This window comes from Equus quagga, chromosome 13, assembly GCF_021613505.1.
Source record: "Equus quagga isolate Etosha38 chromosome 13, UCLA_HA_Equagga_1.0, whole genome shotgun sequence".
Taxonomy (NCBI): Eukaryota; Metazoa; Chordata; class Mammalia; order Perissodactyla; family Equidae; genus Equus; species Equus quagga.
In genome coordinates this window covers 88,283,906-88,295,873 of record NC_060279.1, presented here as the reverse complement: position 1 = coordinate 88,295,873, position 11,968 = coordinate 88,283,906, and the positions used below count along the sequence as shown (strand labels likewise).

The window sequence follows — 11,968 nt, the reverse complement described above, 5'->3', positions numbered from 1 at the left end:
ACCTTTGGATGGCTGTCTTTCTTCCAGTGAGGAGACTCGTCTCGTCAAGGCTGTGGTCTGGATTAAAACTAAACTCCTCTCTTAAGAATGTGGGAGACTTGTCCTTCACTGGCTCCTGCCTCACTCAGAGTACAGCAGAGTCCTCACGGTGGCCCACAAGGCCTGGGGTGACCTGGCCCCTATTCCTCTCTCTCTCCCTCACTCAGGCCACACTAGTACGCTGGCCTCCCTGGCCATCCTGGAACCTGCTCAGGACATTTGTACCTGAGGCCCTTTGCATTTGCTGTTCCCTCTGCCTGGAACTCTTCTCCCCCATCCCCCAGTCTATCCGCATGGCTCTCTTCCTCTCTTCAGCCGTGTCACTGCTCAGGTGTCACCTTAGCATAGAGCCCCCTGTCCCTTCGCTCTGTATAACGCACCCCATCCTTCCCGGATGGAATTTCTTTACCCTCCTTTATTTTTCTCCTATCATATCTGTTTGTGGGCATATACTTTTGCCTCCCTGCTGAGATGTCAATTTCACAAAGGCGAGAATTTCTGTCTAGTTCGATCACTGCTGTAGGCCCAGTGTCGGCCGCCTAGTTGTAGCTCAATTTCTGTTAAAAATGAAAATATTTGAGAGCCTTTTGGGGGAGACATGAGGAAGGGTTATTGTAGCAGTACTCAAAGAGCGCATACTCTGGACCAGGTGTACAGAGTTCATTGACCCTCCACCCCTCCTTCCAAGGACACGGGGCCTGGGCCCCACACAAAGGAATGTGTCTGGGCTCGGGGCCAAAGATGGCCACTTCGGCCTTGACTCTAAGGCACAAGTTACACAAAATACGTCCTGCGTCATGTTACTTGTCTGGCCTGGCCACCCCGACGGGCACCTGACAGGACTTTAGAAACATCCCATCCATGGGAACAAAAAAGATAAAAGCACCCCATCCGTGAGAACAAGAAGAAATAACTCAAAGTATCCAAATGTCTGAAACCCTGAGTCGGAACACAGAGAAACCTTAGGATAAAAGAGAGTCACAGGCATAGAACAATTGGCAGTCTCGCTGAGGAGAGGACGCTTTGCCTCAGACCCGGACAATCGGCACTCCCATCTGCCCTACAAACTATTGGGACTTCCCTGGCTGATTGCGGTGTGGATGTTGTAAGCACCAATTTGTTGTTCCCCTTTATGCCTGCTCCTCGTTCTGTTTCCCTTTATCAATACTCTGATTGCTTAAACAACCAAGTAGCCTTGGCGGTACCTGTCATTCCTTGCCCTTTGCCGCTGCAGGCGACACCAGGCATGTGTTCAACTCTATCTAGATTGAAGTATTCTCATGATCCTCCTTTCACAGATGAGGACACAGAGCCGGATGGGTTCAACACTTTGTCACAGGTCACAGAGCTCGTAAGTGGCCGAGCCCAGACTCAAAACCTGGCAGCTTAACCCCTGTGTGAGAGGGAGACAGATGGGACCCCCAGGTCCGGGCCCTGCAGGAGGACCCCAGACATTGATGTAACTTTGTACTTGAGTTGCAACCCTGCCCTGTTCAGTAAATGACTCTGTTAGCCGCAAATCATCGGCTACACACAATGGCCTTAAGAAGAAAGAAGGAAAGAAGGAAGGAGGGAGAGAGGGAGGGAGGGAGGAAAGAAGAAAGAGAGAAAGAAAGGAAGGAAGGAAGGAAGGAAGGAAGGAAGGAGGAAAGAAAGAAAATCAGAGAAGGAAGGAAGGAAGAAAGACAGAAAGAAAGGAAAAAGGAAAGAAAAAAATTAGAGAAGGAAGAAAGAAAGGAAAAGAGAAAGAAAGAAATTTAGAGAAGCAACGGGACCCTATAGAAAATAAACAAAGTTTTTAAGAAAAGAATAGCCTTGTGTTGGGAGATTTGGGGAGAAGAAAGAGGAAGTGGTGGCAGGAGCTGCTGGTAATGGCAGCAGGTGAAGTGTGGGTGCAGGGAAAATTCATCACAGGAGGGGGAAATTATTGGGATTGCAAACAGTAAAAGTATGAAAAAGCACAAAGATACAGAATGACGTCCAGAGAGCTTGGGGAGAATGAGCTATTCAGCAAACATTGATTGAGCACCATCTGTATGCCAGGAGCCATCGGCTCAGCCTCTTTGCTGACCTTGTGCCTCGAGTCTCTTTCCCCTGAGCCCCTTTCCTCACCTGTCCCTCTAGCCTAGAGGGCCTGAGGGATGGCCCCAGGGAGGGATGGCATTTCCAAAGAACGTTTACAAGGTACTGAGCTAAAAGAATATTTTGGGTGAAAAATACAGATTATTTAAAAGTACAAATTATTAATCTGAGTTGGGGAGGGATTCAGAAGAGACTGAAAAAGAGTCTTCTCCTTTTTCAAGTCCTGCCAGGTGCTTGGCAGCGAGCTGTGGGAGCAGGTCAGAGGCGGGGTCATTCCCACGTCCTAAGTCCAGACAGCCTGGATCGCCAGGATGGACCAGAAATTCATGTAGTTGAGATAGGACAAGAAACCTGGGGGGAGGAAGAGAGCAGAGGGTGTGAGATGCAGAGGTCACCGGCCCGCCCCTGATCCCAGTCCTCTCCCCATGCCCAACCACACCCCCTACCGAGTCCTCAAGCCCATCCCTAAACTCAAACTCAATCCCATCCCCTACTCTGTCCCCAACCCATTTCCAAACCCAGCCGCATGTCACCCTCTACCCTGTTCCCAAACTTGTCCCTAAAGCTGAACCCAACCCCTCTCCCTATACTTTCCCCAACCCCCACCCTCAAACCCAAACCCGAAGCCATCCTCTACACTGTCCTCAAGCCCAACACCATTCCCAACACTGTCCCCAACCCATTTCCAAACCCAACCCCAAACCCATCCCTACACCCAGCCCTACGCCCAGCCTGTCTCCCAACTCAATTCCATCCTACTTAACCCTGTCCACAACCCCAACCCCACCCCAAACCCTGTCCCACCAAGTCCCCATCTGCATCCCTGAACTCATGCCCAACCCAACCCCACCCCAGCCCAGACCAGTCATCATGAAGAAGAAGACGCTGGTCCATGCCAGGTAGAAGCTCCGCCCCAGCCTGTAGGTCATGCCTTCCTGCAGGAACTCGTCAGCCTGCAGCAGGTAGCACAAGACACCCAAGATCGTGCTCGTCCCTGTGTAAGTACAGGTGTTAGGAGGCCAGGCGTCAGCTGTGTGAGGACCCCTGTCCCACAGCTGTGTGGCCGCCCAGCTCTTGCTCATTATTTTCCCACTTTCTTTTGCCTCCCTGTACCTCTGCTCACGAGCAGAAAAATGGACTCCCACAACGTCATGGTAGAGGACATTGGAGCCTTGGTCTTTAACCAGGTGATGGTGGTGTCTAAAATCACAGGTTGTGGGGCCAGCAGACTGGAGCTCTTGTCCTGCCTCTGCCACCCAGCTAGGGCAGCAACTCCACCTCTCTGAGCCTCATTTCCCTCATCTGTAAAGTGGGCATAATCATGGGACCCATCTCCTTGGGCTGTCATGGGGAATTATTGAGATTGGCTCATGTCCTGGCACACAGTGAACCCTCAAGAACTGAGATTGGTTATTATCACTATATTGGGTCTTTAATTTTGGGGCTTCTGAAGCAGTGGACAAGGAACCCAGTCACTCTGGATATTTTAACTTTATTTTGAAATGACATGAATTAAAGCTAATTTGTGAAAAGGAAAAGACTTGGTTTTAGCTCGGGTCGTCAAAGTACTGGGTAATTTTTTCTTTATGTTATCGAAAAATAATATTGGAAGTGTTTTCCATTTCATTAAGAGGGGAAATGGACAAAAATGATTTTCTTAGAGAAAAATGTCCCATTTAAGATGGCATAAAACTGAGGTGTTTTCTACGCTTTGTATCTCGTATCTAAACAATCAGGAAGAGCCGCTAGACAAATTGGATGAATACCGTTCACTAACAGGGAAACAGGAAGTTGAGTGCTCTCCATTCTTGGCCTCATTTTCACTCTCCAAGAACGTGCTTCCTTTGATGCAACTGAAAGTTAGGGTCAATTACTACCAGAGATGGGAACGCAATATCCTTCATTTCCAAATTAAAGTGCTCCTCATCTTCTTTTCTAACAAAAGTATGACTTGGCTTGCCAATGGAAAACTAAATTATTCTAATCACAATATCAATTTTGAGTTATTTGGGTAGGGGTGGGAGGATTATCACCATAAGGATTCGTGCAAAGTGAAATAGCTACCATCAAGTACCAACATTTTCTAATTCAATCCTCATGACATCTCCGCGTGGTAGGAAATTTTATCCCCATCCTTCAGATGAGAAAACTGTGGCTCAGAAGGATTGAGTAGCTTGAACAAAATCACCCAGCTAGTGGAGGTGGGGAGACAGGATTTGAGATGGGATTGGAATGGGAAATGGGGTTGGGTATTGGGTAGAGGTTGAAGTTTGAGTGACAAGGATGGAGGCTGAGTCTGGTGCTGGGGATGAGGATGGGTTGTGAGCAGGGATGAGGATGGATTGGAGATTGATGAGAGGATGGAGTTGGGAACGGGTTGGGTTGAGTTTGAGAGTGAGGTTCACAGGTGAGAGAGATGGGATTGTGTTTGTGGTTGGGCGTGAGGTTGGAAATTGAGAAGAAGATGGGGTCACAGATGGGTTGGGGTTGAGTCTGAAGTTGAGGTTCACAGGTCATAAAGTTGGGTTGGATTTGGAATGAGTGTTGAGGAGAGTCTGGCATGGGGTTGAGTTGGGTGTTGAGATTTGTAAAGGGGTTGGGGATGGTTTGGACATTGGATAGAAGATAGAATTGGAATGGAGGTAGGGATGGGGATGGGTATCACAGAAGGGGATGTGAATGATCTTGAGATTTGTTGGTGATGGAGATGGGAGGTGAAGTGGAGGCTGGTATTGGGGCTGGAGATGGGGTTGGGTTGGAAGTTGACATTTTTATTGGGATGGGTTGGAAATTTGGAGGGAGATAGGACCGGGATTAGGGATGAAGGTGAGGATGGGGATGGGACTGGAGTAAGGTGGAGGGGGGTTGGGTATCACGATAGGCACTGGGCCGGGTACACCTCGCCTTGGGTCCTGAGGGAAGGATCTCAGTGCCATGCCTGTCAGGATGCTGAGGACGATGTTGGTGAAGTCCAGTGCTGGCATGTTGGACCAGCTGAAGAAGTTCATGTTTATGAGGATGATGCAGAGGCAGACGTTGGTGATGCTGGCGATGATGAGGAAGGCCCAGGAGAAGTCCAGAAAGTCTGGGAAAGAAAGACAATCAGGGACACCAAGGCAGGCCCTCAGGCCATGAGCTTGTGGAAAGGGTCCCCAGTGAGTCTAGGAGTATTTTTAAACCCTCTCCTTTGCAAACTCTTCATCCTCATCTTAAGAAAATTGAAACTGGGCTCTAGAGAAGGGATACTGAGGCAGATGCCTTTGGCATTGAGGATACACCTCTGGGTCAGTCAAAACAGGTTCTCGGGCAGTGAGAAGTGGGGTGGACATTGAGCAACCAGCTTGATATACTGAGGACAGATTCCCTGGGGTGAAAAAGCCTCAGGAGACTGTGTAAGCTCCTAGGGTTATGAGGACTCTGAGGATGGGTAGCACCTAGGTGAGGATGGGCATAGCACAATGAGGATAGTCCCGGGGCAGTGAGGGCCATCCCGAGGGAGAGGGGACAATCTAGGGGGAGTGAGAACCATCCCAGGGAAGGCAGAAAGGGGTCTCTGAGACAAAGAGAGAAGACGAGTCCCAGGAATGGTGAATAGAGGGCAGGCCTTACAAATATCCTGGTTGTACTCATGCAGGCAGGAGCTGTCAGGGCACTGCATAAAGAAGATGGTGCTGACGGGGATGGTCAAGGGGCCCGCAGGGTCCCAAGGGGGCAGCAATGGCACCTGGAAGTGGATCCAGGGCTGGCCCAGAGAGATGAGACCGATGATCACCATGCCAGCCAGGCTCAGTGCCAGACTCAGCAGGCGGCTGATCTTCTTGGCCTCATGCAGCAGCCGCCAGCCTACGGGCAGCGGTGAATGGCTGCGTTTATACTTGTTCTGAAACCTGCAGCAGATCACCCCCCACCAATGTCAGCACTGAGTCAAGCCACTCAGCCCAGACACCCCAAGTCCAGCTGCCAGAGCCCGTCCCACCCTGTCTAGCCTTTGGACTCCATCTTCCTTCTCTGGATCCCCCACATCCTGCCTCTAGGACATGCCCACCGGGGTTCAGCCTCCAGGCTCCCTTGCCTCCAGATCTAGCTTCCTGCCATCCCCAATTTAGTCTCTAGGTTGAATCAGAGGTCTAGCCTCTATACCCTGCCACCCCTAGGTCCAACCTCCAGTCTCTGATATGATTCTGGTCCCTCGCCTTTCACTGCTGCCCGTCCCGCAGAATTCTAGCCCTGAGCCTGGCCTACTGCCTGGACCTACTTCCTCTCACCTGCCAGAATTGACCTCAAAGTCGTGGCCTGATGGTGAGCTGAGGGTGCTTTTCTCTAGAGTAGTTTGGTTGAATTGGGAGCTGTCCGTAGAGCCTTTGAGACTCTCCTGGGAGGCCCAGGTAATCGATTCCATGCTTTTGATACTGGCCTCGGGGCTGTCAGTAATTGAAGGGGGGATGTCGACTTTGGCCCGGATTACCGGCCAGATCCCAGTTTTTGGCCGGTGGTCCGGGAGACTGACTTCACTACTGTCGTCACTTGATTCTATACTCCTCAGGGTGGTGTGCGTAATCAATGGAGGGCTTTGGACGCTGGGGCGGCGAGTTTGGAGAACTGGTAGAAGCTCTTGGCTATTGACCCAGCGACTGTAGGTGAGTGGCGGTGTGTCTTGGGTACTGACTCGGCGACTGTTGAAAATGGATGGTGTGTCTTGGGTACTGACTCGGCGACTGCTGAAAATGGATGGTGTGTCTTGGATGCTGACTCGGCGACTGCTCACTGGTGGAGGGTCTTGGATACTGACCCGGCGACTGTGGCTAATGGGCAGGGGTTCTTGGATACTGACCCGGCGACTGTGGACAATCGGTGGAGAGTCCTGAGTACTGACCTGGGGCCTGTAGGTAAGTGGCGAAGGGTTTTGGGTCTCATCTTGGTTGTTATTTGGAGATTCTGGATGGAAATCTGGCTGGGTGCTCTCGTGGCCAGATTGGGGCCTCTGGGACATGAGGAGACGCAGGGCAAGGTCAGTCCCCAGATGCACTCAACAGCCTGCCAACTGCCTCAGCCCCTCCTTGCAGGCACCTCCATGGCTACCTGGAAGTCCGTTGGTCTCTCTCCGGGGTTCAGGCCCTGTCCCTTGGCCTTTGCATCTCTCTGTCCCTTCTTCTGTGTTTCTTGGTCTCTCCTGCTGTCCACAGGCAGGCCTCCAGGCTGCAGTGTGGCCTGCAGTTGGGGGCAGGGGGGAGGTTCCATGACAGTTGGGGGAGTTCCAGGAGGTTGAGACGTTGGCCATGGACTCATCCTCCGTCCTAGCTCCACGTGAGTGACAATGGGGCTGAGGCTGATCAGGACGAGTTCAGCGTGGGGTCTGAGGAGGGTCAGGATTGGGTCAAGAAGAGGTCACTGCTGGGTTAAAGCATCAGGGCAGGGCAGGGGTGAGATGGAGGGTAGGGAGTAATCAGGGTGGAGACAGAGCAGGGTCAGAGAGGGGCCAAGGTGGGGTCAGAGTGGGGTCAGGGTGAAAGGGAGGGGTCAGGGTGGAGACAACAGGGTCAGAGAGGGGCCAGAGTAGGGTCAGGGCTAGGCGGGGCTGAATCAGGGCTGGGTCACTGGCATCTGTGAGATCACTTCTTGCAGCTTCTGGAGGGCCTGAGATCTGAAATTATAATACCCTCCTCCTACATGCCCCCACCCCAGGCCCGTCCAAGATCTTCTCTGAATCAGTTTTATCCCTGTATTCCCTTCTCTGGTTCCACATCTATCCTTGCTCTCTTTCTTTCTCCTCCGTCTCTGTCTCTCTTCACCTTTCTCTGAGGCCTCAGGGATCCAGAGAAGATCGGGCCCTCAAAGACCTCCAGCTGGGTTTGGGGAGAGGCAGACGCAGCCACAGCTTGAGAAGGGCTCAGGAGAGGCCAGCAGGGGTGCGGGCACCCACCCAGTAGGTTCACTCTTTCCAGTCAAGAGAGGCGATTTTTCACACGGCTGCTTCCTCCACCCTTTCCTTTGGCTTCTGTGACGACCTTTTGAAAAAACAAAAAACCCCACAAACGTTTACGTCTTCACCGACATGAATACCCATTTTACTGCTCTGTGCCTCTGTTCCCCCATCAGTCAAAGGAGATAATGATACTTCAGAGGGTTGTCATAAGGATGAAATGGGTTAATAATATGGAAGAGCACTTAGAACCCGTTGCCATAAAAACTTGTTGAAGTTTACACTTCACAGATATTTATTTCGGTTCTAAACGTTTCTTTCTCCTTGCTGAGTTCCAGACCCGTAGACCCAACTTCCCCTGAAATCCACACTGAGATGGACCACAGAAGAAGAGAAAGGCGTTCTTACCAGTGGATACGCTAAAGCATCCACCCACACATTGATTCACACATTCATTTGTTGCTCCTTTCCTTCAACAAATAGCAAAGGCTTTGTGCCAGGCAATGAGGGCGCAGCCAGAGACAAAAGGGATTTGTCACCTACCTTCATGGAGATCTGTTCGGGAAGGCTTGTAGGGAAAAAAGTAATCAGTGATGTGATGAACCACAAGACTGTAGGACACCAGCGAAGGAGAATTGCACATGGCACTATGGGAGCATTTGATGGGTGATCTGACCAGGAACCGAGGCTGGGGGTGGGGTGGGGGGCTCAGGAAATGAGAGGTGGAGGAAGTGACATTGGAGGTGAGGTGATTAGGTGGGAAAAGCTGGGAACAGAGTGCCCCAGCAGAAGGACCATGAACTGAACTGTGTGCAGACCCCAAGGTAGGAAGGCTCTTGGTGTGTGGGAGGGACCCTGTGACGTCTAGTGTGGCTGGAGGTAAGTGGGCAACGTCCCCACCAGCTGGGAAGGTCGGAGGATCCCAGTGGTTGGTGAATGTTGGGTGCACCACCTGTGTTCATTCTTTTAACACTTTGGGTCTTGGCCTCATGAACACACTTTGGGACCTGTGTCATAGTTGTGTGTGTCCTGCGTTGGGATTTGTCACAGGGATGCAGATAAGTGGATGAGGTTGAGGGTGGAGATGGGGCTGGGGTTTGGGGACTAGAGACTGGAGGATGGGGTTGGAGACAAAACAAGTGGGTTTGGGCTTAGGATAGGGTAGTGGATGGGAGATGGGTTGGGAATTAGGGTTAGAGATGAAAATGAGGATGCGTCTGGAGCTAGAGATGGGGATGGGGTTGTGTTTGGGGTTTAGGACGAAGAGAATATGGTGGATGGCTTGGGGTTGTGGACAGTGCTGGAGGTGAAGTTGGAGCTGGCTGTGAGACAGGCACAGATGTGGGGATGAGGACGGGATTGGGAGATGTGTGGGGATGGAGATGTGGCTGTGGCCAGACATGGAGACTAGGATGCAGGTGGATCTGGGCCCCCAGAACCCTATTCTTTCCCGGTGGACGCAGCCTCTTCCTGGGAGGAAGATCGCAAGTTCGTCCTGCGGGCCTGGTGTCTCGTCTTCAGCATCCTCGCGACCCTGATGGCGCTCACCATGATGGACGGGCGTATGGCCTACATGCAGGGCTCTCACACTGGCTATGTGGGCATCTGGATTGACTGCAGGAAGCACCAGTGTGCCATCCTGGGCCAAGTCACCGGTCAGTAGGAGCCTGGACAGGCTACGGGGTGCTCTGGAGGGGGGCCGTCTCTGGAGATTATCAGGGGTTGGAATCTCTGGGGAAATCTTTTTGGGGGTTCTTGGGGGGAAATCTTTAGAACTCTCCAGAGGGTCTCTGGGAACTCTCTGAAGGCCTTGCGAGGGAGTCTCCTGGAGTTGTATATGGCTTATACGGAAATGGGACTGTCTAGCTCATGGGAAGGAGAACATTACACTGGATCAAAAGCCAATCCGACTCATGATTAGATGGCTAAAGACACCATCATCCTCTCTCTCTCTCTCACTCTTTTTTTTTTTTTGGTGAGGAAGATTGGCCCTGAGCTAACATCTGTGCCCATCTTCCCCTATTTTCTATGTAGGACACTGCCACTGCATGGCCTGATGAGTGGTGTGTAGGTCTGCACCTGGGATCCGAACTTGTGAACCCCAGGCTGCCGAAGCGGAGCATGGAAACTTAAGCTCTATGCCACTGGGCTGGCCCGCTCTCTCACTTTTTAAAATAGTGGGGTTTTTTTCAAGATGACAAGAGGCTCCCAGCTTCTTCAGAAATGTTTTGCCTCCTTGTAGGTCTCAGTGCGTTTCCAGGGCTTCTGAGCATGCCAACAGGGGGTTGGAATCCTGGCTCAACTGCTTGGTAGCTGGGTGATCTGGGGCACCTCTCTGTGCCTCAGTTTCCTCATTTCTAAAATGGCAGCGATGGTAGTAACTCTTCAGGGACTGTTTGAGGAAAAAGTGAGTTAAAACATGCCAAAGAATTAGAACAGTGCCTGGCACATATTAAGTGGGACAACAGGGTTAGCTATTTTATTATAAGGATTTTCCCCCCAGCCAATGCACCTGCCTTTATTTCATATCTCAGATAACTGCTTATGAAACTACCAGAACACTGTGTAGTGTTAATCTTACTTATTTATTTTGGAGGTTTCTTTCTCTTATACTTCCCAAATTCAAGTTAGTATAATTAAAATGAACATGGCTTTAAGTTATGGAAAAATCCAGAGGCATGGATGTAAGCGGGTTCAGGTACTGCTGGATCCAGGTGCTCAAAGAGTGTGAGTAGCAATCTGTCTCTTGCCATCTCTCTGTGACAGCTTCCTCTGTGTTGGGCCCTCAGACAAGCTGTGCTCATGCTGTGGCAATGGGGCCGTCACCAGTGCCCAGAGTCCCTCCTTTCTGTAAACAACCCTGGGAAAAAGAGGACTGATTGCCTTCTGTGGCTCTCAAGCGAAGGTCTCAGGATTAACTCCAATGGGATCAGATGCTCTTCCGTGGCATTTCTCACTCCTCCCAGTTGCTGTGGTCAGGAGAACGTCATGCTGTGACTGGCTGGATCTGGATCACATGCTTTTCTTAAAAGTCAGTGGAGCGGTCCCTTCCGTCAGGAGCACAAGGACAGACGGTGGCTGGAGACTTCCTCCGAACAAAATCGAGTTGCTGTTGCCAGAAGAACAGGAACGGATGCTGGGTGGGCAGAAACAACTGCGCACCATTTCCCCCTATATTTGTGATTCTTTATTTGAGCATAATTCCTTTGGGGGTAAGATTCCCAAGAGTGGAGTAACCGTGTTTCAAAAGGGCTGGTGAGATTTTGTAAGCCTTTGATAGACACTCCCCAGAGAGGTCAGGATTCTCATGACAAGCAGCAGGAGCCAATTCAAGCTGGTTTAAGCAGAAAACAGATCTATACGGGACGTCTGTCGGGGAGCTTGTGGGATCTCTGGGAGGCGAGAGAACTGGGCTGCGGGGGTCGAGTGACCAGGACCATACCCAGAGATGCTCTGGAGGACTGGCTGGCTGGCCACACGCCTTGCAGCCTGCCCTGTGGACCCCGGCCTCTCCTGGCCTGGTCTCCCCTGGGGAACCCTTTTCTCTGCTGCCTCAGGACCTTAGAGATGGCTGCGGCCGCTCTGACCAGCCTACTTCTTCCGGCTGCCGATTTCAGGGCGTGGCCCTGTTTTATTGGTGGAGCCTGGTCTCGTGCCGAGGTCCTAGCTGTAAGGGAGGCTGGATTCCTTCCTGGGAGAGGTGGATGCCTACGATGGGAAAATTCCCCAAATGCGGGACTGCTGTTCAAAGGTACTGAGAAGAAGAAAAAGGTGAATGTTCATTACATTCCCCGTTTATTCTAAAACGTTAACTTTGTTCATGTGACTTCAAAGTTTTTCTTTATTTGAAAGTTTAAATGACTTTTATTGAATTTGAACCTGTGATATATTTACACGCTTTAACATTTTAACAAGTGCAAATGTCTG

The 11,968-nt window shown here is 51.1% G+C and overlaps 1 protein-coding gene across 1 annotated transcript; it reads right to left on the bottom strand.

The window, feature by feature from the left end:
* Positions 1–2,404: 2,404 nt before the first annotated feature.
* Positions 2,405–6,520, bottom strand: LOC124250339 (outer dense fiber protein 4-like). The gene is made up of 5 exons (XM_046682140.1): positions 6,387–6,520; positions 5,731–6,008; positions 5,060–5,206; positions 2,984–3,115; positions 2,405–2,472 (listed from the first exon to the last, which is right to left on the bottom strand). Exons 1-5 carry the CDS (start codon positions 6,518–6,520, stop codon positions 2,405–2,407), a joined length of 759 nt encoding a protein of 252 aa, XP_046538096.1.
* Positions 6,521–11,968: the final 5,448 nt, after the last annotated feature.

Coding starts and splice junctions, on each gene's coding strand:
- LOC124250339 (XM_046682140.1), bottom strand. CDS start 6,520: ATGGAATCGATTACCTGGGCCTCCCAGGAGAGTCTCAAAGGCTCTACG. Junction 5,207..5,730: donor TGAGTACAACCAGGATATTT/GTAAGGCCTGCC, acceptor TTTCTTTCCCAG/ACTTTCTGGACTTCTCCTGG. Junction 2,473..2,983: donor CTTCTTCTTCATGATGACTG/GTCTGGGCTGGG, acceptor TCCTCCCCCCAG/GTTTCTTGTCCTATCTCAAC.